At 39.2% G+C, this 26,815-nt stretch overlaps 1 protein-coding gene across 3 annotated transcripts in view; it reads left to right on the top strand.

The window, feature by feature from the left end:
* The window catches only part of ZNF423 (zinc finger protein 423), a 163,247-nt gene that overhangs the window by 20,783 nt on the left and 115,649 nt on the right, over positions 1 to 26,815 (top strand). Inside the window, exons 2-3 of one of the 3 annotated variants that reach the window (XM_072117661.1) lie at positions 780 to 833; positions 15,316 to 15,504. In XM_072117661.1, the coding sequence (XP_071973762.1) occupies positions 780 to 833; positions 15,316 to 15,504 (243 nt within the window). Of the gene's footprint in view, positions 1 to 779; positions 834 to 3,956; positions 3,995 to 15,315; positions 15,505 to 23,631; positions 23,778 to 26,815 lie in introns of those variants that run through there. The other 2 variants (XM_072117664.1, XM_072117663.1) reach the window with 2 other exon arrangements.

The raw sequence follows: 26,815 nt of genomic DNA, 5'->3' as shown, positions 1-26,815 counted from the left end.
TTTTTCTAATATGTATATTCACATCCATAACAGCAACATGTCGACACAAAGTTTAACCCTTTCTAGCTTTTAAATTGTCTTCTTCATTATTTGCGCCTCATTCTGTTAAATTCCCAAAGGAAACACGAAAAATGAAAATTGCAAATGAAGACCATTTCATCTTATGAAATATTTTTCTCAGGGAGAGCTGAGTATGGCCAGTATGGATGTATTTAAACTCAGCATTTTTGGGGAACTTTTTTGTTGTGTGATTTCATATATCTGAATTGCAAGGCCCAAGTTGCACCATTGTATTGCTTGTTATTTTATTCCAACTTTTCTTCTATTTTACTTATTTTTATTTATAGCAAAGTACTTGCTGATGCATAGTAAAGTAACTTGTACCAGAACAGAGATTTGCAGGAGTAAGGCTGGGTCAGGAAGGGACTAGTTTGCAGTGGAATGCGATTGCAGAAATGGCTGCCCCATAAAAATTATTATGTAGTGAAAAACCTGTGGACACCCCCTTACATTCAGATCTTTCCATGGTAAAGTTTAATATCCACACTAAAGATTCAGCAATGTATATTGTTACAGCTAATGTAAACCACAAATGGTAGTCGCTGATGATTTGCAGTGCTTAACTACTTAGCTTACACCACAGGGTCCCGACCTGATGTGGCTGGCCAAGTCATCCCTCAGCTTTGACAAAAAACTTATGTGCCAACAAATGGTTATGAAAATATTATCATACATATGTGCAGTATAAATAAAGACTTGCATTTGCTTATATTTTTCAGTGGAAGATTCGGATGACTTTGGATTAAACTGGGATTCCTCACTAAACCAAGCAGGTATGAACTTTTGGACTCCAGAATATTTAACTGAAATAGATACCTTTTCATGTCATGTAAAGCTCATTTTCCCTCTTTCTGAAATGGCAGAATATTCATTCTCTATAAAAATGAATGCAATGTTAGTCAATGTGTTTGAAGCCATTCAGATAAGGAGTAATCAGTACTGTTAATGCGGTCCATTGGGGCTTCCCAGTACTTTTTAGGGCAAGACCAGTGTTTTCTGCAGTGCTGTTCCTGCTGTCAATAATAAAGGTACCCTGACTAGACCAGTCCCAGTCAGTTATGTCAATGGGGTATATCAGAATTTGCCTGTATCACCTGGCATAGCGATTAAAGTATGTTTCACTTATAATGAAGGCTAGAATACATAGGGGGATATGATGTAAAAGAATATGATCCAGATACAGTACAACAACAATCTTTACTGAAGTATGCCAACACAGTGGTATGGCCTCATTGGGATATAAGTCCTCTCTAACAGAGAGTTGCAGTCCTTGAATGAATTATTTTTTCTTACATTTTTTCATATAAATCTTATTAAGATTTGGTAGCACATTTAGGCTGTGTTCATATGGTGCTGTTATGCTCTCTGTACAGGCTTTTCTTCACTTTCCAGCAGTTATCTTGTTTTCATCATGGGATTTTGCCATCTTCTAGCGCCAATAACTTTTTCATACTTTGGTGTACGGAGCTGTGGGTGGTGTCATTTTTTGCGACTTTTGATGGCGTTTTCATTGCTATTATTTTTAGGACTCTGCGACCTTTTGATCACTTTTAAGTAATTTTTTTATATTTTTCAAAATGGCAAAAAATGCCATTTTCGACTTTGGACGCTATTTTCCGTTACAGGGTTAAACGCAGTGAAAAAACGTTATTATATTTTGAAAATCTGGCATTTTCAGACGCAGCGATACCTAATGTGTTTATGATTTTTACTGTTTATTAATATTTATATCAGTTCTAGGGAAAGGGGGGTGATTTGAATTCTTACATTTTTTTTATTATTTTTTTTTTTTTACTTTTTTTTATTTCTACTTTTACTATTTTTCAGACTCCCTAGGGTACTGTAACCCTAGGTTGTCTGATCGTTCCTACCATATACTGCCGTACTGCAATATGGCAGTATATGGGGATTTTACTCCTCATTCATTACAATGTGCTGATAGCACATTGTAATGAATGGGTTAAAATGAGACCGCTTCGGGCATTCGTGAGACCCGAAGCTGTCATGGCAACGGATCGGCCTGCGGCGATCGTCGTGAAAGGACCCGCAATCGATGCTAGCAAAGACTTATCGGCTATGGAGAGGGCTCGGCCCACGAGCCCTCTCCATACACTGGGACCCGGCGCACGCCGTACTAGTACGGGAAGGGGTTAAAGGAAAATGGTCATTTCTCACTACCCCTACCTACACTATGACCTCTGCACATATTATCTCATATATGTAAATGACTGCTGGCTGCTGTAATGTACTTCATTGGACACTGTTAACAACATCTCAGGCCTCATAATCGTGTAAAGAAAATAAAAAAATCTGAAAATAGTTAAAAAACAGTAGGTGAAACATTCCTTTTAAGATTTCCTTTAGGCCTGAGGCACTATTATTGTTATCAGGAAGCTTCTTTTTCCACCAACTTTTCAGACTCCTGTGTTCTAATAGTGATCTGAAATAATTTAATTTACTATATCAATGATGAAAATATCTAGATTCATCCTACTTCTCATTGTCTCTTACTTTGTTTACAAAATAAAGCAAACCAATTTACATGTGCCCCCAAGTGGTAAAACACAAATATTATTACCTAGGGTCATGAGACAAAACGTTTCTGAATACACAGTGTATACGTCTAGATTTACAGAAAATTCCATTAATCTAACATTTGATGATGTAGAATGTCTGATATTTTTGACACTAATGAGATACACTTTATAGGGGTGTTCCCACAAAGACAAGATTCTTAAATATACTCAGGACAACAGAATAAGACATTCTCTAATTCACTGTTATTAACAAAAATACGACATTTCACAGATATAACTCCAATCTGTCTCTATCAGTCCTGGTGTATACAATTTTGATTGCCCTGGGATTCGACTGGAAATCTTACAGTGGTCAGGCAGGGCAGATTCTTCTCATGAATAACTTCTCCTGTCTGCACAGTGCAGTGCTCTCTTCCTCTAGTCCCTCCCTTCTGCATTACAAGACCAGCTCAGACACAGATACTTCCTGCCGGTAGGCAGCGTGCAAAGACTTACTTACCAAAAGCTACAGATAAGGACTTTGTAGAAGGGGAAGCATATAGTAGAGCTGACTTTGTGTGTTATATCTGAGATATAGCAGGGCTGACTGTGTGTGTTCTAGCTAAGATGTAGCAGAACTGAGAGTGTCACTGTGTTTTATATCCATCTCATGGATCACATCATCTGATCTGTCTCATCTCTCTTTTTCTATGTGTCAGATAGTACTGAATATTCAGAAGCTAAATGGAAGTGTATATAAACCTGCACCCTGATGATCTAAGCACATTGTTAGCACACAGCATCTCACAGCACTAGAGGAATCATGAAGTGTCTGCTTAGAGAGTTCCTACCCACACTCTGGAATCTTACACTGACCATCACTGAGTTATGGAGCTACGGCACTGAAACTGAGTCAAATTGTAAAGTGATGGGGTAAAAAAATAATCTTTATTTTGTAAACATCACCAGGACATTAACAATTGACAACTTTCTTTCATGGTCAAACCCCTTTAATTAGATTTTTTTTTTCATGTTTTTCTGTATATAATTCTTGACTTTATGATCCACTCCTTTTCTTGGCTTCCACCTTCTGGGACTTTCAGACCCTGTTGATACTATATTAACAGAATTATAATGTCATTCTGTTATTAAAAACACCCATAGGGGAGATTTATCAGAAGTGTCTGAGAGCAGAACTGTCCTAGTTGCCTATGGCAGCTAATCAGAGCTCAGCTTTGTTTTTCCCACAGCTGTTTATAAAATGAAAGCTGAGCTCTGATTGGTTGCCATGGTCAACTGGAACAGTTCTGCTCCCAGACAATTCTGATAAATATCTCCCTATTTTTATAGCCTTGATTTAGTACTTACTCCTGCACAACAAATTGGCCCTCCCCCCCTGGCGGATCTAGTTTTTAGAGGTACATGTCACATTAATGATCTGTGGTATATATCATTGCATTGGATCTATGAAAATTAAAAAATATATGAGATTTGGCTTTTAAATGCAGAATAACCTCTAGCAAGTCCATACCTGGATATTAATCAGTCCTAGAGGCATATAATTCATATTTTGTATAGATGTAATTGTGGTTGACTTGGTCTGAACTATATTTCCTTCTGTTACATGACTATTTTGCCACAGAAATATCTCCTTTCCAGGGCCTGTCTGATATGTGGTCCCCTCTGTGCAGGAGCTAACTGAGCGTGTAAACTGTGCGTTTACTCTCTCTTGCGTGACCCTCTGTTTCAGATGACTAAGGAGAGTAGTTCCCTTTATGTAGCTGGGACCTAGATTTTTTAAAATGTGGATTTAGAGTAATGTCTTTTGTCAAAATGCATGTCTATATTTTGGTACACTAATATTTTGTTTTCATACTGCACTTTGGGGTTTGATTCCCTATATAACACTACCAAAGGCGTCCTCCTGTCTTGAACATGTATGCATAAAAAGGATAGTAATTTTCCTTTTTCTGAAAAAAAATCTTGGAGCTGTCACTTAAATGCATCTCCCATGAACATGCAAAGAAATGTCTTATTATTACTTATATACCTTGATATAAAAAGTGTGACATCCCCCTCCACCCACCACACTATGCCCCATTCTTCCCTAAGGGGAATCAAATTTTATCACAGAAATTCTTATTTCCGGCAGTCGACAGAAATAATGTTCGAGGAAGCAGATCATTCTCTCATGGAAAACGAGCTTACCTGCCTTGAAACTAATTATGCCTGGGAAGCCTTTTTAATTAGATAATGGCAATAATGAAACAGCGATTAGATTTGCCTGCAAAGTGTTGGAAAAATTTGAGTTAGCCAGTGTCCCGGCAAATGGGAAAACCTTAGAGCGTTTTAATAACAAATCAGCTACTCTGTTATTCTAAGACTCTAAGTAACTGCTTCATATAATTCTTAAATGCACAAGGATACTGTAGTATAGTTTGCATTTTACTGCATTACCTACAAAATCCAGGCAACTATCACAGTTCCAAGTGAGGATTTCTGTGCCACACACTGGTCTATATGCTTTATTACTTTATTACAGTGGTGGATTTTTATATTGTAATGGCAGTAATGCATAGGCCATTTATGTATAGGTTGTTATCCTCCACCTTTATTATAATATTTTTATTTTGTGAGCTGATGTATATTTACAATTATATGTACAATTATATATTTGTATTTTTGTACCAAAAATAACTTCTTAATAATTATTTGTGTTATTTTTCTGTTCTGGAATGGTCTACATAGATTAGTTTTAGCTTTAATTCAGTTTTCAGTATATTTTTTAGCTTCATATTGGGGCACATTTACTAAGGGCGCCACAAATCATGAATCTGGCGCACCCTGCATTATACACAGACAGTTTGTACCATTCTTAGTAAATGTGCACCATTATTTTGTATTGTAAGAGTAAAAAAAAGTTGAAGAAATTGATATACCATAAAGGCGGGATCCAACAAATTTTTACTTGTTTTAGGGATCGGCATATTGGTGGCTTATTAGGTCAATCGGATCTGCTAATTGTTAGTTTTGTCTTATCCAACATTATGTCCTTGTAGACAATCAAACCTTTTGGAATTGTAGCTTACGGTGTTGATCATTATGTTAGGTGTGATGAAAAAGTCACTATCCAGCGGCTTTATGAAGCAATGTCCTTGCATTATTTGGGTGGTCAAGAAACCAGAGAATGTAATGATTGTTAGTGATGCTAATGACATTTAGTTGTTGAGTGTTAAAAACTGAATGTGTGTTTTTGTAGTGTGCAAGTGAATGTACTAACATACTGTTCTCCAAACTAATTTATCAAACACTGTCACTGACCTCTATCTGGATAGAACTAAAGTAGCCCTGCCATGGAAAAGGAGCACAGGAGTGTCCAGTAGGTGCTTGTGAAATGTGTAGGAGAAGGGGGGTGGTGATGCTGGCCGCCTCTCTGGAAACAGAAATGCTGGGAGCCAAAGGCAACATTGAGAAGACTGTGAGCAGGCTCTGCTGAGCACAAGCAGCGAGATGCATTCGCGGGCAGGGGATATGTGTGCCAACCTGAGATGTTTTTCATCTCCTCGGTTTTTGCCACTCTGCAATGTAAGAGGTTTTAACAAATGTGAATCTACATAAAACTAGATGTCTTTTATTAACACATTATGTGTGTTTTACCACATACATTGCTGTAATTCTTTACTGTGACATTTCTATAATAGTGCTTGTTCCCTGTTTAAAACATAGACTCTCACTCTAACTAGTATGTTATAAGGCATAGTATGTTATAAGGCATAAGGCATCAACTTCAACTTACATACTGAATGCACCATGGAGATGGTTGAACCTTCTTACAGCCCTGTCTAGTTATTTACCATATGTTTTGGACTGAAAGACACACCCCAGATTTGGTTATCCAAAAGAAGGAAAAGTATATGTGACAGCAAAAGAAAATTTCCTAATGCTCACACACAGGCACAGTATACACACCTCTGCTACAACCCTTCACACACAGCTCTGCTACAACCATTCACACACGCACCCATTGCTACATTCACTCTTCAGGTCTCCTACATACTCAGTACTGCTATATCCATACATGCACCTCTTCTTTATACTCAGTTACAACTTCTTCTTTGGCCCCATCCTGTGTCAGCATGACGGTCTCTAAAGACTTTGCAGTGATGTAGGAAGCATGTGATCACAAGTCTGGCAGTGCTGGATCCTCCTGACCTTTGGACTATAAGATGCAGACGCTGTTTAGCAAAACATTTTTTCTTGCAAAAGTACAGCATACTTATGCTGTCCACATATCTTTTTCATAGTATTGGTAAGTAATATGATTAGTAAGTTATATGACCTTGCAGTACTGGGGTCCTGGACCACCTTACAGCGGGTAAATACCTCAGTTTGCATTTCTCCTTCTTCTTGCTTGGGTGAAAAATGAGAATGAAAAAGTCTCTTAAATTCTAGTATTGCGATTGCTCTTGCAAAATGTGTTCACATATCTCTGTACTCACTAAGTGAAGTTCTACGAATTAGACCTGTTGTATTAACGACAAATCTGCAGTAAACTTGTCAGTTTTATGTTGCGTTTTCCATTATGCCACCACAAGACTGCCCACTGTAATCACACTGAGCAGCCAACTGTACACCTAAATGGCTGTAGTAATCTTAAGTGCTAATTATTGGGAATCCTAAAATTATCCACTTCATTGTTCCTTTGAATGCCATTGTGATTGGCCAAAAGAAAATTAAAGCATCCGTTTAATTGGCTGTATTATGAAATGGCATTTAATGTGCCAGCTTCTGACTGGGTAATGCTGTTATGTCAGTGGGAGTTTACAATAGGTTGTGTCATTTTAGATGAACACAGGGCACTACAAGGTGTTTTAATAAGATGGTATATTAGAGTAGTGTAAGCACTGGAGTGACTAGGAAGGTTATGGTCAGTGGTCTCAGTGTCACTATGACTAGATTAGTAGTAGGGGATTTTCACAGTAGGATTTCATCATGCTGGGATACAATCATTTGCATCTACTACCAAGCAAATGACCCTTGTCTGTCTCTGCAAAATAAAGTAATTGTAAAAAAAGGGGTTTATTGCAGCAATGTGCAATTTGTTTCTATGAATCTACAATAGGTAATTATGTAACTGGTGTCTGGTGAAGTATGTTCACACGGTGGTATTTGACACAGATTGTTGGGCTTTCTTTAATGGATTTTGATCAACATGTCCCATATTCCAAGCGGATCCCCCCCATATATATCCTGCTGGCTACCAGTTTGTTCCTCTACATTATAGTGGCTGACCTTCTAGCAGGGAAATATATTGTTAGTTAAATGCGCCACTTTATTTGGGAACTGCCTATGTAGGACAGTACTTAAACATGTTGTATCAGGTTTTGTACTATATACAGGCGGTCCCCTACTTAAGGACACCCGACTTACATACAAACCCTACTTAAAGACAAACCCCTCTGCCCACTGTGACCTCTGGTGACGCTCTCTGGAAGCTGTACTATAGTCCCAGGCTACAATGATCAGCTGTAAAGTGTTTGTTATGAAGCTTTATTGATAATCCTTGGTCCGAATACAGCAACAAATTTTGAAACTCCGATTGTCACCGGGACAAAAACAAATCTGCAATTATGAAATATACAGTTTCGACTTACATACAAATCCAATTTAAGCACAAACCTATGGACCCTATCTTGTATGTAACCCGGGGACTGCCTGTACTGGATAAGAGGAACACTCTACTTTATCAGTAATATATATAGTTTGAAGTCTTATTGCAGGTCCTGTTGTCTGCTCAAATGATGGAGATCTAATGAAACCCATTTTAGACATGGCACAATATTGGTGCCTGTCTTGCAAGTGATTTAGCAAACCTTTTTGTTCTCTTGCTGTGATGAATTAGCTGAGAAATTAAGAGAGTTGCTATATGTGATTCCATTGTACCTCTATATTGCAGTGTTTTGGGCAGGTGTGTTTGTATTTGTAACAAATACAATTGTATAAATGCTTAAAAGTGGGTGACTTCTGTCAGAAGTCACCTGGCAGTCAGATGGACAATATTTTCTGCTGAAGGGTCCACTGCATTGGAAATGTATTACATGGCAACCAAATACATGGCTGACTCTGTAATTCACAATGAAGATTGGCCTGAAAAGTGTTTGGCTTGCGATGTTTTCCGGTGTGTTAAGAAGTCACTTAACAGAGAGAGCAGTAGAGGTTGTGCAGTAATTGGATGGAGAGGTGGACTTTTGGTGATGGTTAGCAACACTTTCACTTATTTTCTTAGACCCTGCTAATCTGTATTTTATGTGATAATTGTTCTTAGAGAAACCCTTTAGGCTCATAAAACTTAGCTTAATAAAGAGAAACTCTTCCACTTAAGGCTAAAATGTCCACCACTTCCCACCTGATTCCAGATAGATCATTATTGGTGCATTCTCATAAATCCAAGTTAAGATGTACCTTTAAGCATTGCTGAGATATGCTGATATGTTATTTAGACAATCTCAATACACTTCTTTTTAATCACCCCCTTTAATGGAGAATCCTAGAGGGTTTATAGCCCCTTAATGTTGCAATTAATCAAAATTTTGGGCCACGGCATTCCTAAGAACAAAACATTGACCACACACTTTCTTTTGTCTCAGTCGTTGCCAGCTTTCTGCACATTTCTCCGTATTACAGGCTAATGCCTTTTTAATGTGACTTTTATTGTAATGTGCTTTATCTTAATTGTCTTTTGTGTAAAATGCTTAAGCATAAAAGTTAGGAGTTTTGGGTCAGAGAAAAAAAAAAGAAGTCTGGTTTAAAGTGCTAATTATTATATCATTGGAGCATATAGAAGGAAGTGCTTATCCAAAAGTGAACATCATCTAAATTAGGGTTAATTAGAGCCTCTCCCAAATAGTGGATGCTTCATCAGCAAGAGGATGGCGAGCAAATAAATCTAATTTTCCTTCTACGAAAATCTTTGCAAGCTTAATTGCTAGAACAACAACATTTCTTTTTTTCATTAGAGGCAGAGGGTCATTATTAACGCAGTGTAATGTCTGCTATTGCAGGAAGCCCGCTCCCACCTTTCACAGGTGCCCCTGGAGACTGAGAGCAGAGCGGACAACGTTCATCATATGCTGACGAGCCCAATTAAAACACTTTGATATTTTGTGTTTCGAAAGCTTCTCCCAATGTTTGCACAAAACAACGGCTCCTAATTAGATTAATTAAGCTGGAATTATGTTAATGCACAGCTCTTTTTAACCTCTTATTTGTCAAGCAGATATAAAGGATGGCCAAGAACTTTTTGGTTGATAAAATGGCAAATGTTAAACTATTTCATGTACATTATTTGTGTCAAAAACATTTGGGTATAACATGGCTAAACGTAAACATGATTTTTACCATTTCACCGTTCCTGCAGTTTTTTTGTAGTTTAAATTTTAGAAACTTTTAATCCCAAATATTCAACTTATTATTTTTCACAACAAAGTTGTCAATAACAAACTCGTTGCTTAGTTGAAAAGTATGATAATTTCTTTTACAAACTGTTGGCCTAAGATGTGTTTTTATAGGTGAATGGAAATTTTACCAAACACATTGATATCTAAGACCATGCTTAATCTTGTATGCAAATGTAATCTCAGTGGTGGGAAACTCCACAGACCCCTTTTCTAACAATCATTGATTTAAGAGTGTGTTCACCAGTTCAGTTTTTCAGATGCATTTTTTGAAGCCAAAAGCAGGCTTCGATAATAATGGGAGAGAACATATCATTGAGAGAAGCTGTTCCTCCTCTTCTGATTGTCGACATCAAAAACTGCATCTGAAAAACTGAACGTGTAAACGCACCCTAAGAGTCACAAACCAGCAGCAATTCCATCCACTAACTTGTGTAACATGAAGGTGAAACACTCTTTTAACAGAAATCCCCAATGCTTTGTTATTTTAGATCAGTGAAAAAATGGATACAAACACTTTACTAAGAAACATACCATTGAGAAGCCCCAATACACAAAACAAAGACATTGTTTGTCCCTTGGGGGGAAATTAGAAGGGGTTATTTAATTATTGGCTCTGCAGACCTGGTCTTTGGTATACCTGGAAAAATCTACAGCTGCACAGGCCCTTAGAAATTTTGTATTAGAATTTAGGATGTGTGGCCACCTTATTATTACAAAATTGGCTTGAGTCTACAAGAATATAGAAACCACATGTGCAGAGCAGCTTTTCTTGAACTGGTAATCCACAGGGTTTGACTTGATAATTCATATTCTGGTTAGACATTATAACTTCTCACCAGCACTGGAAAGCTCAAGTGGGACTTCCAGTATAAAGAGGAAACCATGGGATGCTATTACAAATATTTGGAGAAAAAGAAAAAAATATTTATAACAAATCTCTGTGATGTAGCAGAATATAATAATTATTCTTTGTGGGGTAACAGCTACAAATATGATTGATTATCCATGTACACCTAGTTAATAGCAGTAATGTAATATTTTAACGTGATGGCAGATAATAACTTTGCATCAGACTAGCCTTGAAGCCACCATAGATTTATTGTTTACACTACACTCTGTCTTTGACCTTGGACATGTATTAAAGTGACTGCCTATTGCTAAGGCCAAAAGTCACTATTTATAGGTGATACTATCCATCAATTCATACTTGTAGGTGGGGACTGAATCCCACCTTAGAGTAAATCTACCATCAAAATCGAGCTGAATAATCCAGGGGCACTTACTCATAGATTCAGGCCCTGTGGCTGTGGTAATCTTCTTATATTTGTTATCTATGGCCTCCTTCCTCAAAAATTAACTTTGAAAATGTGCTAATACGGGGCTGTGGGGCTTTACCAGTGGGCAAAGAGCACTTCCCCTTCTCTCTGTGATCTGAAACTTCCTCTGATGCCATGAGATAAAAAAGGTAGAGGGAGGGGGAAGTGCTGGGAGAGCAAGAGGAAAAGGAGATAAATAGGAGTGTAACAACCGGTGAAACTACAGCAGGAAGGAGCCATGGATAACAAATAAAAAAAGATTACCACTGTCACAGTGCCTGGATCTATGTGCCCCTGGCACATAGCACCACCTAGGAATTACTCTTGCTGAATGTGGCAGGACTGTGGCATGTCCTGTCACTATTAGGCCACATGTGGCCCACATTTGCTGTTTGTGGCCTGCAAACAAGGGGCTCATTATCTGTCATTGGAGGGTGAGTGATGCTCACACACCGATGACAATAAAAAAGACTGCCTCATGCATGGGATTGTGGAATCCAAGCCTGTGTGCAGGAACACAATATAAGTAAATTGGGAAGTGTTGATGCTAAAAAAGGGCTAGCACATGGCCCATTTTCACATTCATGTGCATGAGCCCTTATGAGTCCCATTGTTATTTTTTGCATGCATTGGCACAATTGTTGCAAAGGTCTACATAGCCTATAAGTGGAAATGGAGATGTCACTGTAAAACCTAGAATAAACCTAGAAATCACATTTCTCCTTTGGTAAAAAGAACATATTACTACTGAGTTACATAACCTTATATATCATTTGCATTCCTTTCCTTTCCTTATGTATAATACATATGATCTGGCAAACAAATCCTGCATAAGGAGAAACATTCTCAAATGATTTACTGCATGATATAGCTATATATACAGGCAAATAATGGGCCACTGGGAGATGTGCTCCAGCGTTTGTAAATATTTCTGTTTTACTATTTCCCTCTGGGCAACTATATTTGCAAAAAACTAATTAAGAAGTATAAAGTTCTCACATGAGGACTGTTTAAAAAATGGAGTAGAAGTGACATAATCAATATTTTGCAGATCTGTTAAAGTATATTCTGCCACTAAAGTTGTACGCATTATGTGTATAAAGTCTAATACTTCTGGTCTTAGAGATTGGATACTCACAAGGCATAAAATGATACTGCATATCAGTTATTCATATACTGTACTAAATAATTCCATTATACATGTAATTCATTTGAGTAGCCACAATTTAGCTGGTTGATGGGTTGTAATTAAACTTAAAGATTTTTTTTCAATATAAGGATATTGTTGACCTAACCATAGAATAGTTCAAGAATATGAGATTTGTAGGATCTGAGTATGAGTCTACAGTTATGAATCAGTGGATTTTGGCAGCCAGAATGATAACAAGTAACAGAGTCACAAGTCCAACTCCATTTGCTGTAAAGTGAGTAATGTCAAGGCTGCAGCCCAAATCCTATTCACTTGACTTTTGTTCTGTCATTGGCAGCTGATGGGGGAGTGTGTCTCCACCAATGATCATCTATCTTATGGATAGCTTATTAATATTTCTTTACTGGGTTTGTCAATGACATTCCAGGAGGTTTGCAGATTTTTTTAAATGACTCAATAGCTAGGGTATTAGGTATTATATTATATTCAATGTTTGTCTTTTTGCTTGCTTTCTAAAGTAAGTACCAGTATGATTGTTTGATACATTAAAGCAAACTAAAGAAATGTTTGCATATACTTGGTGATTTAAGTAAAGGTATGTATTTGTACTGCAGTATTTGATCTGTCTGGGTATATCCACGATGTTACACTGTCCTTCCTATGATATTGCGTCTTGCTAAACCATAGCTCAGACTGGCCCCTCTGGTATCTCTCTGACATCGCTCCAGCTCTCTGTCCACATCAAACACTCAGTTAGAAGGCCTAGAAGGTCAGGACTTTGGGAGGTTGTCAGAAGGTAACTTCAGGAAATGTTCATGTTTCAAGGATAGCCCCATTCTGCTACTCAGAAGCCTGCTGCTGCAGAGAGATCAAGTTGTAAGTCATAGCAGGCAAACACTATTAGCTGTGAGTCTAAACACATGTTTTATACTTGTGAGCCGCTTGAAAAAAAATGTAGAAAGTAGCTACCTCTTAAAAAAGTAGTGGTCTGAAAACAGATATTATGCCATACGTAAAGCAATTTAGTGAATTTGGTCCCATGGTTGACATTTTAAAAATGAGGGAAAAAAAGTTAATTTAATTTTATGGTTCATAAAGTACAATTGGCATCAAAATTGTGCATTAGGTATAAAGTGTCTTCACTACTGTGCATAATATATTGACCAGCTTCTAGAGGGGAGTGGGCAGGGGAGGGTTGTTCTGTGAATAGTATGAGGATGATTTCAAAACCGCATGGAAAGGAGGAAAAATAATATTGAAGAGGAGAAAAAAATATCCCTATAGCAACAATCCATTGACCATGTAGGCAGGAAAAAAAAATCTAATTTCAGCAAAATTTGTATTCAGTGGTGTAAGAACTTAGTAAAGGTCACAATCACGTTTGGCCAGAGCCACTGACCTCATGGTCTCCAGTATTATAAACAACAAAGAAATTAAAATAGGAAATTTGTGTCCATCTCTCCCTATGATAAGTGCTTGTCTCCAAAGTTAGCTCCAAATGGGTTACGCTGGATCACTGGAGACTACTACTACTCTATAACAGCCATAACTTACTAGGGGATTCCCTGGAACCCTAATGGAGCAGTCCAAATCTGATTCTGGATGCAATGCCTGGACCCTCACTATGTTACTGAACCCTACTCAAAGCATGATAAAGATCTATGGGACTGAGGATTTTATTTAGAATCAAGGACAAATGTTTTACACTGAACAGCAAAATGTAAAATATGGAAACCAATCTTTATGAGGCTTAACTTACCTAGTCTAGCCAACCAAGGCACCCTATCTACAATAGGTCTATAAAAAGGGAGTATGAATGAGATTTGTTTATGAATGTTGCAGAGCAGTTGCTTCTTTTCTATGAAGTGGGAAGAAAACCCACTTACAGATACAGCAAAATATATGTGTGAGTGCTTCCAAGATGTCTGAAAGGAGTACAGACTGTTAATATATGCTGTATACAACCTTATGTCCATCGATGTATGATCAGCAATTGTAGGCTGTGAATGCATTGAATAGATGTTAGTATAGTAGCTATTTTTCAAAATAGTTTTGCATTTGTTGTAAGCGTTTAGAAGTTTAGTATCCGGCTGTTGCAGAAATATACAGCATATGTTCGAGTATAAGCCGACCCGAGTATGAGCCGAGACCCCTAATTTTACCACCAAAAACTGGGAAAACCTATTGACTCCAGTATAAGCCGAGGGTGGGAAATGCATTGGTCACAGCCTCCCTATTATATAGCCTGCCGGCCCTACCCCATAGTATACAGCCAGCACCTGCCCCCCAGAATATAGCCTGCCAGCCCATATTCCACAGTATATAGCCAGCCCCCTGCCCCAGTATATAGCCAGCAGTGGGGGAAGTGGAAAGGTGAGTTTTGATATATTTTTTTTACACGAGTATAAGCCGAGTTTGGCTTTTCAGCACATTTTTTGTGCTGAAAAACTAGGCTTATACTCGAGTATATATGGTATTTTGAGTATTTTTGTACAAATGCAATTATGTATATGTTTCTTCCAGTTTCTCTTATTATGCATTTCATGAGAATTTAAGAATTTTGTTATTGATCTTACTGATATATGTTTCACGTGTTTGTGATTTCTGTAATGACACAAGCACCAGGGAATACTTCTTTAGTCTGTTGTTGGCATCTATACTCTAATGCTCAGAACTGATATAAAATAGTTAATCATGTTGAGCCAGCTAATAAGATACTTTATGTTAAAGTTAGATAGATGGGGATACAGCAAAAAGTAATTATGGTGTTTTCTGAAAGACAGCTTTGTTACTTTATGTTCTTCCTGTGCCTGCAGGTGGTCCTGGAAGGGAGGCTGAAAGAGAGGGACGAGGTTTGGAAGATGGTAACAGCGTGACCAGCCAGGAAGAGAGGATTGAGGAAGAGGATCTGGAGGACGAGTCAATTTACACCTGCGATAACTGCCAGCAGGATTTCGATTCCTTGGCCGAGCTGACGGAGCACCGGACCCAGCACTGCCTCGGAGGTAATCCCAAACTAAGTTTGCAGGTCTGACAGGTGGTTAGCTGAGTAATTGGACAATGCAGCCATAGGGGTTCTCAAGCGAGAATAACGAATTAATCATGTCATTTTTTTATAGATAATGTCATTTTTATTGCTCTACCTAAGACAGAACAGTCTGCTAACAATCATTGGCTACCTTTCCTTTATTTATTTAACTTTTTGTAAAAATCTGCCAAAGATCCAGCAGAGTATAGAATATATAAAGATGTTAAACTATGTACATAAAAAGCTATATATGTATGTAGGGTCCCCTTTTCACTTGATTTCCTTAGTGTAAACTCAAAATGTAATGGCACAAATCCTGCTGTGGGGAATGGAGACTTCCCAGCTCCACTAACTTGCTACAAGGAGCCAGATTTTCATGCTGTGAAAGCTTTTACTCAGTCTGATGACCCAGTGCCACTGAAAAGTATCTGAAGATGCTACTTTGAAAAGAATTTTATTACCACTTAGTGTAGCTGCCTCTTATGTTTCTAATGTAGGCTCGCACATCTATACTCCCGTTAACTGATGGTTTCAGATGTCTGGGTGGGTTGTGTGCTCAAACATGTCTGAAGGAGGTGAAAACACATACATTTAGACTTTAATTTTTCAGAATAATCATGTTTAGGAATATTAACAAAACAAATGAAAACAAATACTATCATCAGGGTCTCTCCCACCCATTAAACCCTTCTAGATTGTTGGTTCTGAGATATCAGTGTCTTCGTGCACTTATGATATCATTAGAGACCATAAAGAGAGAAAAATGTGTATGTGACTTCACTTGCCATATACTTTCAGACTCATTGGGGCACATTTACTAAGAATGGTGCAAACTGCACTAAGTGTGGATTGCCTGTGTATAATGCAGGGTGCGCCAGATTCATGATTTGTGGCGCCCGTTCTTCATGAATCTGGCCCGACAGAGTGCACCACTTTTTTTCTTTAAAACGGCGTGTGCGACACACTTCTGTTGGACTTGCATGTTAAATCTGGCGCACGGTCCGACTGAGCACCGGAACCCCCTAATTTGTGTTGCATAATGCACATTGCAGCTGTGCCACAAAACTGTTGTGTGCAACACATTTGTGGTGCAGACACTTCTTAAGTACCTATGCAAGCAGTTTGCACTAGAAAGAAGTCCACTAGAAATCTGGCACAAAGCACTTAGTAAATGTTAGGCATCATGCAGCTTCCTACAGAATGTCTATGGCTCTCAAAAAAGTCAGTGTTATGTAGGCCTGTATAAAACTTAAGTGTGTGTAGTTAGTGGCAGCAGGGATGTTAAAATGTATTTATATTTCATGATTGTAGCTGGACTGTGGGTGTGTCCTGACACTGCTGTGCGATCTCATTACACTGATTTGCACTGTTCCAAAGTCCTTACTTTTTCTCTTAGTAACCTGCTGCTGCTGCTCTACCTAAGCAGAGAGGAGCTGGGCAGCAGTTCTGTGAGGTATCCCACACAGCATAGCACCAAATCCAGACAGAAACCTGAAAAATAAATCCATTTAACTCGTTCTGCTACTAATATACAAAAAATATGGTTAAACACCTCTGCCGAGTTGCTGGAGACTCCCTTTAAATGCTCTGTTTTGGTCAATTAATCTTACAAGGTGCTGCTGGACTGTTCAACAAACCGCTTTCCCTCCACTGTATTCTGAGTAGACAGAGGGGAGAAAGTTGTCAGCAAATACAGCTGGAAGCAGCTTATTTACCCAACAACAAAAGCATCAAACAAACCTAAGTGTTGTATCTGCATACAAGGAAGGCCCATAAATCGGAAATGGTTGCCTTCCAAAATTATCTGGTTCACCCGACATAATGTTCTGCACAAGCATGTAACCCTGTAACAAGTTTCTAACTCCCTCATGTATTTATGTTGTATGGAAGTGTAAGCACTTTTATTATTATTTTAAAACACCACAAATCCTTTACTATTTGAACTTGTCAATAGTGTGTGGAGTACTATGTGGAGTTTGCAAAAATATAATTACAAATAGTGAATTAAGTCTCAGATTTTCAGGAGGAATAACAGAGGACCCACAGAGATGCTCCATAATATTGACGTTGTGGGGAAACCAAATATTTTCTAAACAGACATGTCAGTCATGTTGACAGGTTCTCCTTAAACCAGTTCCCTTTTTAATTTAGAAGCAGTAAATATTCATGACTTGTGCTGAAATAGAACAAAATTGAACTTGGGAATTGACCGATATTATAGCAATAATTATAATAATATGTACATTTACTCCTTGGCTGATTAACTGTAAGCCAGGATTAGACTTTAGCCCCTTGTCCTATGCCGTTGCGAATAAGGGCTGATATACAGTCGGTTCACTTTTAATGACCATTGTGCCTCTTGAATTGCAGTAGGGAAAGGAACCTCAAGCTTTCACAAAGTTAAGCAGATTTACATCCTTATGTTGGCTGAAAGTTGAATAAGCCCTTATTATGATGCATTGTTACCACTGGAGCAATGCTGCCATTTACTGTGATTTTATTACTCTGACTTAGACTGAGTTGCCACAATATAGTGCAATTGGTTCAGCTGAAGTTTACCAAGTAAAATGACCCTAGAGGACAAGCTCCTTCTCACACCTTAAACGAAGAGGAGCCTTTGCCGCCATTTAAGTACTGGCCCAAAACGACCTCCAGATCGATAGAGAGAATAATTGTGCTGATAATCCGAAAAAACAGCATTGAAATAAAATAGAGCTAATGGCTTCCAATGGGATACTAAGAGAAGGTAAATCCTGCTGTACTCAGACTTTGCAAGGCAGTTAACGCATCCTCCATAGGACCACAAATATATCCACTTCCTGCTGTCCGTTACAGGCACAAACATAGCAATATGTTACACGTCCTAGTGTTTACTCTTTAATCTTTTTATCCTACTTCTCTGTAGGTGGTGCTTTAGTAATTGATATTGGACCGTTTCAGCTGCTTATTGTTTATTTTCCCTGTACATCTCAGACTGCAATATATAGCAAAGATGGAGCTGTAATGAAAAATAAAGCATAGTGATACAGAAATGTCACGTGTCAGGTTACAGCACTCCAGAGTATATGGGGTGCAGGATCAAGGTCTCCGGACAATACAATGACAAATCACTGACAACCTTGTTTGATCAAACATTGCCTCCAATCATTTATATGTATGAGCAGAAGTGTAACTTGAGGGAGTTACCGTAAGAGGGTGTGTCTAAACCCTGCCCCAGGAGCGATAGGGGCGCATAACTGTCCCTTCCTGAGTGTTGCATACTATAGATCAGTGATGGCGAACCTTTTAGAGATCAATTGCCCAAAATGAGACCCAAAACACACTAGCTTTTCCCAAAGTACCAACACAGCAATTTAGGCAGTAACAAACGTATTGCTACCAGAATCTTTGAGCTCCAATCCGACCCTGTCCACACCTTCTCACTCTTAGGACAGGACCAGGCAGCACAGGATGGGTCACTTTAATATATCAGGGCACTACTTGGACTGCCTGAGACTGCAGGAAAGTGCCATGTCTGGTAAACTCTGTGCCTGGGAGACAGCCCGAGTGCCCACAGAGAGGCCTCCGAGTGCCATCTCTGGCACCAGTGCCATAGGTTCGCCATCACTGCTATAGATTATAGATAGGGGTCAGAAAGTTACCCCTCTGTTTGCGATCAAACTATTGCAAGTAGACTGTTAGATGATTTTGTCTTTCCTCATAACTCCTAGTGTTTACTTGGACAGATATAAGGTGCAGACATACCATGTACCTCCTTATCCACTTGATTATAGACAAAAAGTTTTTAGGGGAATACAAAATTGATAGAAGTGCCATGTTGTCCTACAAGTGCTCCCGTTTTCTACAATAGTTCCACATTTTTATTATCACTAGATTTGGTTTAGTTTAGTTACTTTACTAACATATTAGTTAAAAGTTCTACACTGATCCTACACTGTGTTGACAATTATGCAAAGAAATCAAAACAGACATGTCTATAGTTTTGGAATAGATATACTCGTTGGGCTTTAATCCCACATCACGTCGTGCTTGATGTTAAAGGGGTAACAAAATAAAACATTCTCTAATTCAATGTTGCTAACAAAAATACAGCATTGCACAGATATAATTCCAACCTGTCTTTATCAGTCCTGGTGTTTACAATTTAGGTTGTCCCTGAATATGACCGTAAATGTTATGAGTATGGTCCGATTCTTCTTGTGAATAGCTTCAGACGACCGTTTTCACACGACCGTTAGGGCACGGTGTGGTACGGAGTGGTACATGTTCCGTGTCCGGGAAAAGATAGGACATGTTACCAATGAAGACAAAAACCCCAGTAATACTGTCAGATAAGGTCTTCATCCAGGAGGAAGGCAGATAGCAGAGCTGACTCTGTGTGTGTTATCTGTGAATTTTATTGATTAGATGAGCCAGTAGAGCTGACCCTGGTTTAATTGATTTGGTGACTTAGCAGAGCTGATAGCGTCATTGTGTTATATATCCATCTCATGGATCTCATCATCTCTCATCTCTGCTCTGTCTCATCTCTCATTCTATGTGTCAGATACTAGTAGAATGTTCAGAAACTAAATAAAAGTGTAGATAAACCCCTAACTATGATAATCTAACCACATTGTCAGCACACATCACTACAGGTATCATAATGTGTCTTTATGTTTTTCACACTGATCATCACTGAGTTATTTAGCTAAAACAGCAATTATAGTAGCAAACTGAGTACAATTGTAAAGTAAGGGGGTTAAAAATTATCTTTATTGTGTAAACATTACTAGGTGATAAAATTTTAAAAACTTTCTTTCATGGCAAATCCCTTAAGGAGGCTGTCTTACAAGGTAGCTAAAAGTGGCATTAAAGGGATTCCAGATTATTTATCATTCACATAGTTGCATAGTCTGTTTAGTTTACATGTGTATCAGTAACACTTTTTGGAGCCTACATTGCAGGTTCTTTTACAAATAAAAGACTGAAAAGTCTTAGCCACAAATGTGAATATAGCCAGAAACATAAGCAGTACATAGAAAAATTAACCGGCTATGATGGAAGCTGGTTGGATGGAATTTCATAATAAACCAGTAATTATTAAAAAGTGGAATCTTTTAAAAAAAAGTGTGATTTTTATCACACTAGAAGGTATTATATTCTGGTTACATATACTGTAGCTTTTATGTTTATTTGTTTTGCTTTCCTTTCTTTTCGAAGTGTAGTGGAAGTCAATTACACACCTCACTGGTACAACTGTTCTCCCAGTGACCTTGTCACTGTATTTCTTTAGGTTTCCTTGCCTATACCATGTTTTTTTTACCCATCCTGTATAAAGTGACACTTTTTTTGCCAGATTTTTGGAAGTTTTGCCCTTTGGGTCACTGCTGATACACCTCCCACTGTAAGCGGCAATGTAATATTCTTTGCAGAGAGGTAAAGTAGACTGACCCCCCTCAGTGCCTCTGATAGCAGAGGTAGGACTGGCGTAATAATCATGGCTCTTAACAGTGGCAGAGTCTATGACACAAGAAGCAATAACACGTCTGTGGCGCCGAGAGCCTGGGGGTGATAATAGGGTGAGTTACCAGTCTCTGCTGGCCATAATAATTGGGCTTCTCTTTCCTTGACCCCTCTTGTGGTAGTACTGTATTAATGCTTACAATAACAACTTGTCTAACAAGTGCCAGTTGTAAAGACAGGATGAACAAGTGCAGCCCCTCTCAGAGAGTTAAATCTGTTAAGCTTGACTATTGGATTACTAAATATTTTCCATCATTTCAAACAGGGTATAAATTAAAAATAATTTTACTCTGGCTATAAGATGTACTGTATATTTTAAATATGAATATTTGATGCTTCTGCAGAATTCAATACAATGTCAATAATAATAGGTGTACAAAAAAAAAAAATCTTAAAAAGTATGTTGCTTAGAAAAGTCCTGTTCAAGAGTTTATGGCAGGAGTGGACAAGTTTTGCAGTAGATGTCTTTTCCGAAAAAAAAAAAATCCATCAGATTGACAAGACCTTTGAGGCTGCGGTCACTCGGTCCATTGACAATGAGGGAGATTTATTAATCTGTCCACAACAGAATTCTCTCGTAGTTTGCACCACATTTATAAAGGGTTTTAGACAGTTTTCTGGCTCTCCTACGACGAGCTTGACAAAATGGGCGTGGCCTAGTGCCAAAAAGGTCCATGCGCCAGAAATACTGCTAACCTGACAGAATTGTGTCCTAACTTTCTGGCGAAAAGTAAGCCAACTAATAGGAGGTGCAGAGTACGACTAGACAGTCTTATACCAGGACAGATTTATCATCCAGCATTAGACACTTATAAATCTGGTGCAGAATAAGAATGTCCACTCTAACTCTGCACTGTCTAACCTTAGGACACTTTTTATAAATCTTTTTATAAATATGTTTTGAAATACAATCAGAATGAGGAGGGACTTGTGTAGATTGCATCTGCATTTCAGAGGAAACGCATGTACTAGGTTACTAGCACCACATGTTTTTGCATGTAAACAATGCAAAACATGTGATAATTGTTACCGATTGCATGCGTTTTCTCTGAAACACAGATGAGATCAGCACAAGACCCTCCTCATTCTGATTGCATTGCATTTAAAAGCCATGGCTGACAGAACTTGTGACCGCAAGCTAAAGGGGTTGTAACAGCTTCAATCTTTATCTACTATTCATAGGATAGGGAATAACAATCTGAATGTTGGGGTCCACGCCGATCACAAGAACGTGGGTTAATCTCTGCTGTCTCCAGTCTCTTATAGACAGTGAATGAGAATGCTGGAGATAGCCAAGTGCTGTGTTCGGCCGTACGCGACTCACCCATAGTTTTGAACAGAAGAGCGCATGCTTGACCTGTGGTTCTCTGGTTTCTTGAATGGGGGTCTGTGTGTAAAGGCAGCCTCATAAACTTTATTTATAAAATGAAATTCACATAACTTGGAACTTATTTTTAAAATTGTGGCACAGATACAATACTTAAATATACAGGTATATAGGTGTTTGCATATACAATACTGTTGAAGTGTGCTTCCATGTTCAAAATATTAGCGGCCCATCCGGACATGTTGACCATCAATTTCAGATTGGAGAGGGCACCTTCCCACGTGGCGTTTTCAAACACGTTCAAACGAAAGTGGGAGGGGGTTTGGGCAAAACGCATATATGTTTGCAATGAAACGCATGCGTTTAATTGGAAACGCATGAGTATTTGGCAGACCCCCCTCCCACTTGCGTTTTGGATGCGTTTAAAATTGCTAAGAAAACGCCATGTGGGAAGGCGCCCTGAGGGTCCACTTCTCGGTGCTGATCAGTAGTTTATTGTACATAGTATGGAATCTCCAGGTTTCTGCCACGTTGGAATAGCTGTGGAATTATAACTTACTAATAATAACACTGGTTTCTGTTTTTTTAATGGTGCGGTACTAGCACTGTGTTTCCAAGCACAGGGGGCTGGGTCTCGGCCGAATCTCATTAGCGTTTCCAGCTAAGCGCATGAGATTGTTTTCGGACCGCATGCGTTCCACTGCAAACACAAATGCATTCGCCCGATGCACACCCCCATTGCCTTAGCACGGCACTTATAAACGTGTGACCGCACCCAGAGTCACAATTTTGGGCGCGTTCATAACGCGATGCTATCGCACATGGGGCGGGGCTTGGGCCGATCGCATAGCGGAACGTGTGAACGCGCCCTTTGGCTTAACTCAAACAATGCAATGCATAGTGTAAAAGCAGCATTGAAAATCTGTGGTTGATCAGACTTTCTGCAGTCTGATTATGACTGCAATCCAAGCACATCGTGTGAATGCAGCCTATAGACAGTCCCCTATAGGCTGCATTCACACAATGTACTTGGATTGCGTTTTGAAACACATTGCCATCTCATCTGGAGAAACTCATCACTGAACATGTATGCCTTTGACTGAAAAGCTTGTATTTGGTAAGTATTTGTATTGCCTTGTATTTTGCTGATGAGTTTTTCACCCTTGTGCTTGCAATGTGCTCCAAAACACACTCTAATCCCTTTGTGTGAATGCGGCTTTAGGGGCTGTGGCCTCTCTAGTGTTAACACTTCCATACACCTGCATGGCGTCTACTTAGTAGCAGCTGTACAGAGTACTGCAGTTTTGTCATGCTAGCAGCACCTATGCAGGATAGTGCGGACTCGTAAGTAGACTACTAGCAGACACCAGAGTGCAGCAGCCGCTTCAAATTTGCTACAATAAGTCACATATACGTTGGTAAGTTTTTTGTACTTGCTATAAGTATGACTAATTTAGAGTAGCCAGAAAAGAGATCCGGAAGCATTATGGTTCTTCTAGAGAGAATACACCTGACCCACCATTATCAAAAATAGTGCAAACCTCAATGTGCAGAGTGCACCAGATTATTGAATACGCCAATTTAGGTGCAGAATTTTGTGGCACAGTGGACATGGTGCAGCCGCAACACAAAATTGGCAATTTACACGTTGTTTTCAGTGCACAATCAGACAGGAAACTGGTGCAAATGATTTAATAAATGTGGGCCATTGTGGATTATTATACTGAAATTCTAAATGTAAAACTGCATCAAATACTCTCGTTTCTTATGCAGATTTGTGTTATTTTCACCTAATGTGACCTCATTTCAAGAAAAAACCTATATCAGGATTTTCACTCACATGGACCACAATGATAAAACAATGCATGCAAAAATAAGAGGCACAACAAAAGTGACATGATCATTATTTCATAGCAACGAGAAACTATTTCCTAGCCACATTCACTTTAATGCTACTTTATTACACTTCATATTTTCCACAATAAAATCCATGTAATCCACAGTGTGTGCAGATAGCCTAACACAGTGATTTTCAACCTTTTTTGAGCCGCGGCACACTTTTTATACTTAGAAAATCCTGGGGCACACCACCAACCAAAATAGCACAAAATGACACTAAAACAGTCATATTATACATATAGTTAATAATATAGATTCTAAATTTATTTTACTCACTCATTGTGAAACCTGGGCCTGTTTCGATAAATACAGTGATAAATAAAGTGATATCCTGGCAGGAATGGTGGAAAGACACGCACAAAGCTCTTCATCAACAGTTCTCAGTTTCTCCCTGGTTTTAGTATATGGTGCTTATTATTATGTGGCTCATATACTGCAAAATAAAGGGGTACAATGAGAAGTACTATGGCCATGAGGCCAGAGTACAAGTGCCAGCTCATATACTCAGCATATGAGCTGGTACTTGTAGTACTCCAGTAACTATAGTATTTCTCATTTTACATTTCTCATTGTTATATGCAGTATACTGCTGGAGTACTAAAAGTACCAGCTCATATGCTGAGTATTCTGCCAACAGTTCATATAGTCAGCATTATTGGTGGGCATTACCTTGGCGGTGGGCAAATGCGAGAGTCTCTCCGCTCTCAGGATGATGCGCCGGCCTTGGTGACGTCATTTTGTCCCTCGAGGTTCAAAGCTTGCTCATGTGTTATTGTACACGTCTCCTACATTGTAAGAAGCCGTTACTGAGCATCGCTGCGCATTGCCGGGAAACAAAACACAGGGGGCACCATAGTTTGGGGAACTTTCCCCGCGGCACACCCGACCATGCGTCACGGCACACTAGTGTGCCACGGCACACTGGTTGAAAATCACTGGCCTAACAGATCCCCAGTGTTTTAAATGTAAGTCATTTACTCATTACATTTTCTTGTGTAATAAGGTGCCCATTTCTACATGCACCAGGATGTGCTAGCTTCTTGTCTGATTTGGTCTTCTCAACTGGCAGCTTTGCTTTCCCCACGTAACGGCCTGTTCGCCTTGCTTTTCTATGTAGAGGGTCACCCCTCTGGACGTATACCCACTCTGCTACGGCATATGTACGTGTGAATGTAGCCTTAGGGCGCGTTCACACGTTGCGTTTTGGTTGCGTTTTCATTGCGTTTGAAACGCATATACAACAGCTGATGTGAGGTAATTTGCCTGATTACATTACCGTTTACGTTTGTAAACGCAATGTTAACACATGCGTTTAACATCGCGTTTACGATGCGTTTTGTAAACGGAAACGTTAACAGTGATGTAATTAGGCAAATCACCTCTCCTCAGCTGTTGTATATGCGTTTCTAACGCAATGAAAACGCAGATCAAAACGCAACGTGTGAACGCGCCCTTAAAGGGAACCCGTCACCACTATTTTCACAAATACAGGTAGTGACAGGTTCCTATAGAGCTCTAATAACTATTTGACACCCTGCTTGTAGCTAAAAATTATGCCCCTGAGATTCCCATATATTCAACTTTATAGTTTTATCTGGTAACTAAGCATGGCTACATGGAGTCCAGGTGGGCGTGGCCTCCTCGGGCTGAATCCAGCAGCTCCTCCCCATCCCTATCTCTGTATGCTGCTATAATGTCATGTGACCAGGGTGACATCATCACAGGTCCTATAGCTTTTGTAGCATTAGGAACTGTACACTAAGCATATATGTCATGAAATCACAGCATATTTTATCACATGAAATCACAGCAGCCTGCATGCAGAGGAGTAGAAGTCCATGGAGGCTGCGGTGATTGTTTTATGTGGTCAGATATGTACATGGGGTATAGTTTTCATATTAAGTAGCTCAAGGACCTTTGATGATGTCACCCTGGTCACATGACATTAGGCCACGCCAAAAGCACCCCCCCACCCCCACCCCACCGGGTGGACTCGCTCCAAAGCTGCATAGATACCAGGCATGATTATAACTCTGATTTTATGGGCATCTGAGGGGAACAATTTTTAGCTAAAAGCAGGAGGTCAGATAGTTACTAGAGCTCTATAGGAACCTGCCACTACCTGTATTTGTGAAAATAGTGGTGACAGGTTCCTTTTAAGGAATCCCTATATGACTTGCTATCCTATGTGCTGTGTTGCTACTGGGCCTCCATATGATGATGTACATAATATTATAACAGAATCCAAATTATGTATTTATTAGCTGTGTAAGGGTACATTCAGACAGCCATCTGTAGGGATGTATATGCGTACACACATTTGCGACCGCATTACCTCCCTATAGGCGGCAATGGCGGTGGTACCGTGCCACACATGCTCTATCTTTCCCTGTATGTGCGGCTGTGCTCCACTGTTCCCTATGGAGTGGAGAGGGGTCACCCCCTCTCCCTTTTCAGCGCACAACGGCATGCCCGCCAGACTGCGGCCGGGCAGGCATGTGGCTGTGTAAATGTACCCTTATAGATACTACATATAATATGGCGCCACAATTTGGGT

Source organism: Engystomops pustulosus, chromosome 7, assembly GCF_040894005.1.
Source record: "Engystomops pustulosus chromosome 7, aEngPut4.maternal, whole genome shotgun sequence".
NCBI lineage: Eukaryota > Metazoa > Chordata > Amphibia > Anura > Leptodactylidae > Engystomops > Engystomops pustulosus.
This window is presented reverse-complemented; position numbering and strand designations above follow the sequence as displayed.